This window comes from Juglans regia, chromosome 13 (assembly GCF_001411555.2).
Source record: "Juglans regia cultivar Chandler chromosome 13, Walnut 2.0, whole genome shotgun sequence".
Lineage (NCBI taxonomy): Eukaryota > Viridiplantae > Streptophyta > Magnoliopsida > Fagales > Juglandaceae > Juglans > Juglans regia.
The window spans coordinates 24,839,226-24,846,327 of record NC_049913.1 but is presented as its reverse complement, the minus strand read 5'-3'; the positions used below and the strand labels follow the sequence as shown (position 1 = coordinate 24,846,327).

At 34.4% G+C, this 7,102-nt stretch overlaps 1 protein-coding gene across 2 annotated transcripts; it reads right to left on the bottom strand.

The window, feature by feature from the left end:
* Positions 1-2,393: 2,393 nt before the first annotated feature.
* LOC108990808 (ultraviolet-B receptor UVR8) lies at positions 2,394-6,464 on the bottom strand. Of its 2 annotated transcripts, XM_035684269.1 has the most exons (8): positions 6,095-6,376; positions 5,512-5,979; positions 5,311-5,350; positions 4,917-5,196; positions 4,470-4,819; positions 3,962-4,363; positions 3,117-3,501; positions 2,394-2,847 (listed from the first exon to the last, which is right to left on the bottom strand). In XM_035684269.1, the coding sequence occupies exons 4-8, from the start codon at positions 5,139-5,141 to the stop codon at positions 2,605-2,607; spliced, it is 1,605 nt and encodes a 534-aa protein (XP_035540162.1). In that variant the 5' UTR covers positions 5,142-5,196; positions 5,311-5,350; positions 5,512-5,979; positions 6,095-6,376; the 3' UTR covers positions 2,394-2,604. The 2 variants fall into 2 exon arrangements, with proteins under 2 accessions (XP_035540162.1, XP_018820445.1); XM_018964900.2 differs by lacking the exon at positions 5,512-5,979 and having other exon boundaries at positions 6,095-6,464.
* Between the last annotated feature and the right edge of the window lie 638 nt (positions 6,465-7,102).

Genomic DNA, 7,102 nt, shown 5'->3' with positions numbered 1-7,102 from the left:
CTAAGATAACAAATCAAGCTTTTCTGTTCTGCTAAGATCCTTGGGCTTAACAAAGTTAAGACATAAGATAATGCCAATAGTATTAGATCTTCACTTTTTCTGTACTCATGTGATCTTCGCCCATAAAATTGTGGCACTTTTACTCTTTATAATTTGGTATTTCAATTATTAATCTTCAAATTTTTGTCTCATTCCTCATTGTTAATTCAAGGAAAATGCAATGAAGTGAAAAGAAATCTATTTGGGCTTTTTAGCTGGGAATGGGCATCATGTACTGTCTTTCAGATTGAGTTCTAAGTGGGCCATTATCACATAGAACATCAAGCAAATCGAGAACCCTGTGAAAGGAAAGCTCACAGTAACTATATATCAAATTCAATACAGAGAAACACTCTATACATTGAAGGGGAAGAAGGGGTTGCAGTTGCAGGTAGTACTGTACTGTAGAGGAGACGAATTACATCAAGAGGAATGCCAAGCTAAAGATCTACATTCAACTACTTGAATGTGCAAGCAAAGTTGGGAAGAAAGCAAAGGGATTAAACCTTTAAATGTATTAATGGAAGGATCCAAAAAAGAAAAATGGAGTTCATGACCATTTTTTTTTTTTAAATCTTTTCTTACTACAAACTGGAGTAAAACCAAAGCAATTGACAAAGATGGCCTATAAATTTATAATTAAGCTTTGTGTTAGTAATTTTGTGATATTTTGATTTTTTTTGTTTTCTATGCACACTTGTCTTGTCTCGTTTAAGTAAATTTTAAAATCAACAGGACGTATAAGCTGAGATATTTACAGGAGATTTAGATTTTAACTTTTCATGTGTGTGATCTAGCTGTAATGGTCTAGGAAATGTGTTAACCATGTATATGTGTGTGCTATATCTTTAAAAGACTAGACTTCACACTTACAACAGTAATTTTGATTTTTGTGGGGGCATATGGGCTATTAAGTACTAAAATAGAAAAAAAAAAAAAAAGAAGGTTTGAGCCTTCAGCCTTGTTTTTTTCAATTGACAAAATGACAATGTAGGTGATCCAAAAAATACAAGTCATAATAATAAGATTATTTAATCACACATTAATATCAACTTTTGGTATTAGGTTGTAAATGAATTAAGATTTCTTGAGAAATCGATCTCAACTCGATTCGTTTAATAAATGAGATAGATTCGTTTAATAAATGAGATATTTGTGAATACAAAATTAAAATCAATTATTAAAAACTCGTATAAAATTCAGTTCAACTTGTATAAACTAGAATAGCTTCATATTATTATTTTTAATAACGTTATCTCTAGCTTTATGCTGAAAATATCTAAAGTATTTATAAATATAGTCCTTGATATATGTATACATAAATTATATAAAGACATTCCCAAAAAAATTAAAATTTATTTGTTAAAATTAGTAGATAAAATAATCACATTACCGTTTAAAATCTTCAATTCAAATCCCTTTAGAATTCGAAATGCAGTACTTTAAAATCTCTTTTGATCAGTATATTTTGAATCTTAGATTGTGAGTTGTGATTTGCAACGCATATTTATGGGCGGTCAACTTAGGCGGCTTGTTTTGATTCGAAAATCACCTCAACTTATCTCAAGTCATCTCATCTCATCATTATAATTTTTCTAAATTTTCAAACAAAATATAATAAACAATTCAATTTTTTTAAATCTCAAAACAATAATAATATTATAACTATACTTTATTCAACTAATCTCAGAATCCAAATGGGATTTTTCAATTCTCTTTTAGCCCAAAAACATTTTAAAACAAATTTCAGATTTTAACAAATTAATAGTTTGGCGGTGTGTAACCAAATTTTTATACTAGTTTTTGTTTAGATTTTCCAGCGTAATGTAAACTTTTTTTATGTTTAGGTACAAAGAATAAGATAGTACTGTGGGTAACACATCTCCAAATTTTAATATTTTTGAAACATAATTTAATTTGAAAGAGAAGTTTTAAAATTTGAATCTTATAAATCAAATATCAAATCTTATCGTTTAAGTGATATGAGTATATGTTCTACATACTGGCTTAAAAATATAAGAACTCATAGAAATGATCAATGATTTTATTGAGCTGCAATCAAATTCTAAAGGAAAGGTAGATTTAGTAAATATGTTAGATATAATGTAGGCATGAAGAAAATAATTAATTATGTTTGTATGTTTTAAATAATAATTAAGAACTTGTCAAAATTTTTTTTTTTTTTATTTAAGTCTTTAATTAGAAATTAGAAATTATTTTTCAACACCATCTTCGAATTTCGACCCTCGAACTCAAATGGCAGGCTTCATCTCTATCCATAAATTTTAAATAAACGATCAGATCAGCTCAATGTGAGCTATTCATATTCCCACAGGGGGGGATTGGAGTGTTCATGATTCAACCAAAAGTGCAAGCCAAGGTCTTTTAGATATCAACAACCACATAATGTTAGCTTAGGCCTGTGTTAACTAGGCATGAACCTTAACAACTTTTTTTCTTTGATTCTATGTACAGCATAAACAAGGAAATTTCAACACCAAATGCAATGCATGATGATGATAAATTGGAAGGATGATAAATGGGGAGGTAAAAGCTATAAAAGGGCTAGCTGAGATCGATATCAACCAGCTCCGGGTATCCCCTTTCGGTCTGGTTGGCAACAAGCTCTATGCCTAGCTGCCCTTTATCTCCAGCACCAAATGCATATAGCTTCCCTGATTTAGTAAGGGCAAAGGTGTGAGCATTCCAATATATTGAATTGGTGAGGCTGATCTGTACTACACGCTCATTAACTTGCTTCAACGATGTTACAAGCTCTGGACTTAATAAATTTGCATGCCTGTTTCCCTGAAAGATACATTACAAAAAAACAATATAATTCAGTAGATTCATAGAATTGTAGATCAATCTCTCTCTCTCTCTCTCTCTCTCTCTCTCTCTCTGTGCATGACTAAACTTTGGGCAATAAGATCAAGCTGTGGTGGATTAATTAAGAGTGTCCAAGAGCCAAGGATGCATAAATCACTACTTTTATGAAAAATAAAATTGCATGACATCTTTCCATAAAGCCAGATTAATGGACTAGATAAGAAAGAAAAATTGGGAGAAAGCCAGACCTGTCCATCAGCGCCGGTATTATGTCCGAGACTGGAGGATTCTCCACAGCCAAATGAGTACACATCGCCATCATCAGACACCACAAAGGTTGTGTAATCCCCTGTAGCAACATGCACTGCTTTCACCTTGCCCAAGGCTTCCACAACCTTAGGAACTGATTCACATTCTTCATTCCCATGACCTAGGCAACCATAACGCCCCCAACCCCATGTGCAGACCCGTCCATCCTGGCCAACCACAGCGGCATGCCAAGCACCAGCTGCAACCACCATGGGCTGAAGGTTCAAAACCTGAAACTGTTCAATCAATCGGGGGTACTTCTCATCTGTTCGTGAACCATGTCCAAGCTTTCCACCCAAGCCGCACCCAACAGAGTAAACCGACCTGATATGATTTAAGAAAGAAGATGAAACAATTAATTAATTACCTAGATATCATATCCAATACATTTATTATAAGTTATACAGGATTCTAAAGAGAGGGGAAAAGTAAGATGCTAAACAGGATTCATAAGTTATACAGGATTCTGAAAATCGATTCCAAAGCAATTTGTTTTAAAATATTTCAAGTGAAATAAAAATACTTGAAATAAAAATGCAATGCATTTCCGCATATCAATTAAGACAAAAAGATATATGCGCTTTTTGTTATCCATTGAAAGCTACTCAGCATAATTAATAATTTTTTAGCTTTTGAAAACATTAATATCTGACATAAACTTCACAAAAATAATTGTAATAGAGAGGTTCTATAAGCCTAAATAAAATATGACAGTAGAAAATACTTTTTTTCTTAAAACAAATAGAATTTTATCTTAAGATAAAGAAAAGAAGATGGAGCTCACATGCCACTAGGTTGACAAGCTAGAGCAAGAAGATAGCAGTATCCAGCTGCTATTTGTACGACTGGTATATTTTCTAGTGCCCCCAACAAAGGATGAGGTTCCAAATCATTTGGGTCAGTCTGGTGACCAAGTCTGGAATCGTTGCCCCAGGAAAATGTATAAACCCTGCCTTCTCTAGACAGGACAGCCGTGAAGAAATTGCCAATTGCAGCTTGGACCACATATATGTTTTTCAAAGATTCAACCAGCTGTGGAGTTGTAACCAATTTAGCTCCTTGAACTCCATACTCGGCTTCGCCAAAGGAGTCCTTTCCAAAGGCATAAACCTGTCCAGCATCACTGATCAGCATTGTCCTGCCAGCCCCAGCAGCTGCTTGGATAATCCGAATGCCTTGCAAGGATCTGCAACATAGTGTAGTTCCATTAACTTTCCTTTAATTGGAGTAGTTCCTTTTCCATATTCTTGCATTTATTGTATCACGTCTAAGAATGGTCAAATGTAGGTAACCTGATTGGCTGAGGCCGCCATTCCTCTTCAGTGGTGCCATGTCCAAGCTGTCCTGAATTGTTGGAGCCGAATGAGTATACAACTCCGCTTGATGTCACAGCAATACTATGACCAGGCCCTGCTATTGCCTGGGATTTCTCCCTCCTGCAACATGCTTCTCCAGCCAGCAAAAACCGCAGGACCAGTTTCCATGAGCCCCCGCATCTTTGCTTCAACTCTTGGCGTTCTTCTGTTGTCATTGGCCTAAATATGGCCCTCTTTTGGCACATGTCCATAGCAGCAAGCTCAGATAAGGACAACTCTAAGTCGGGAGCAAAGTTTGCTGGCTGCCTAAAGAAGGAGCATGTTGCCTGCAATAGGCACATTCAAAATCAAATGAGCAGCATTATCAATTCTAAGATTGCAAAATACGTTCAATATCAAAATGCACAGAATCAGGGCACTTGCCTCTAGTTTTGCAAGATCTTGGGGATCCAAATGACATGCTGTAAGGACATGAAGAACAATAGAGGGATTGGCAGACAATGGGAATTCTCCGGGTATGGAATCCCCAAAGCAATGGCGTTGCTGTCGTTGAAATGCCGGTACCGATGTGGCAACAATAGCAGTAATTGGCTGATCGGGAATGTTATGGTATTGAATAGTTGGGGTTCCACTAGTTGTAGCGTCCATGGGCAATGCCGCAGTTTGCAGTGCCCAAATATGGTAGACGAATATATGAAAATTGCTGGGAATAAGTAAACATCAGCACAAAAATTACTACATTATTGTCTACGGCGAGTATCCAATTCCTACATCTGATACATCTTACTATTTTTAAATATTGGGCACAGGTATCTACCTTGAAATATGTATTGATCAGCAAACTTCAACTCTCAAACCTACAGAAAACAGATGCCCATAAAATTTCCTTACATGAGGAAAAGAAACAAAACTGAATTATATGGTCCGTTGTACATGAAGAATGCCCATTATTCATAAGAAACCTAAACAATAAATCCTCCTATAAAACCAAGGTATATATATATATAGACATATATACCACAGGAAATTTGTGAACCGATCATTGAATTATAGGCTCAACCCAAGTAAAAGCAGCCTATATGAGAGCATCCAAGTTGAAAGGACCATCGTAAATCGAAAATATTATCATATCGTGAGTCAAAACTAGGAATTTAAAGAATATCAAAAGAATAAAAACTTCGAAGAGACGAATACCAATTCTCCATGGAAGGATATTCGACACCCAAAAGAAACCCCAAAAGAAAAGAATTTTGACATGAAAAGACAATCTCCTATTCACGTATACCCACGATAGCTTATAAAAGTCAGATTAATCCGATCAAAATAAACCAGGCAACAAAATTCGAAACCCATCCTTCAAAACCCAGAAAAGGGGTCACAATCGTTAACAATCATACATGGAACTGAACCCAGAAAGTCGATCCTTTTAGCATAACCAGATCATCACATCCATCGGAATATCCAATTGACCATTAAACTTGATCAACTACCAAAAGAAGAAGAAAAAACTTAACACAATCAAATATGATTAAAATAACTTTTCCATCTGTACATTATGATCATTACAGATCGAAACAGAACAATTCAGAAATGAGGATTACATATCAGAGAAACCCAGGATTCCTCAAAAGCCATCTGCATCCGTCAACAATTGCACAGAATTTCACCTTTTTCTTATTCAAAACAGAAAATTGTAGATCAGTTTGGAAAGAGATAGAAAGTGGGTGTCTGATCAGAGCTCTGTTATCTTAGAAAAACGGAATATGAATTGAGGGCACTGAGATGTTCCAAAGGATTTGAGAAGAAAAAGAAGGGAATTTTGGGAGAGAATGAACAAATTTGATCCCTTTTTTTTTTTTTTTTTTCTTCTAATTTTTTACTTTCCAACGGGAGGTGGTGCCGTGCATCCCTTTCTTCTATATAATCTAATACGTTTTCTAAAGCGATGAGGCCAGGTGTCTCTTAGGTGGTGAAGGAGTGAAATGCTACATTGCCATATATTTATACTCTGGGTGTATGAATAATGAAACGTCAGCTTCTCATCGACTTTGGTAATTTCTTCACCTTAAAATGTGGCTCTCTCAATTTTTAACTGTAGTACTATCTTTGAGTTTGATACGAACTCAATGACTGGATTAAGATAGATCAGCATAATTTGACTCGAATCAATTTAATTGACCTGATTAATTAATGAGTTATCTTTCCATCAATTCGGATAACCCATGCATAAATATTTAACCATACTGATCCATTTATTCGATGAAAAGTACTAAATATATTTAAGAAAAATTTAAAAAAAAAAAACTTACTTCTCCATATGTTAGTTATTGATACGTTGAAAATCATAAAATTTGAATTTCAAAAGAAAACTAACAAAATAAGTCTTATAAGTAAAATTATAAATAAAAATATAAGTACATATAGTACTACTTTTATTCGATAAATCATTATCGAAAAAACTTGAATTTTATTGAGTATAGTCTCGTGATATTGATCATATATAGTACATGTAATACCTCATATGATAAGAATAAGGGTATGTGATGAATGAAATCTCACATTGCTTGGGAAAGAAAAGTTATTGTTCTTTATAATGTTCCAATGGAGCT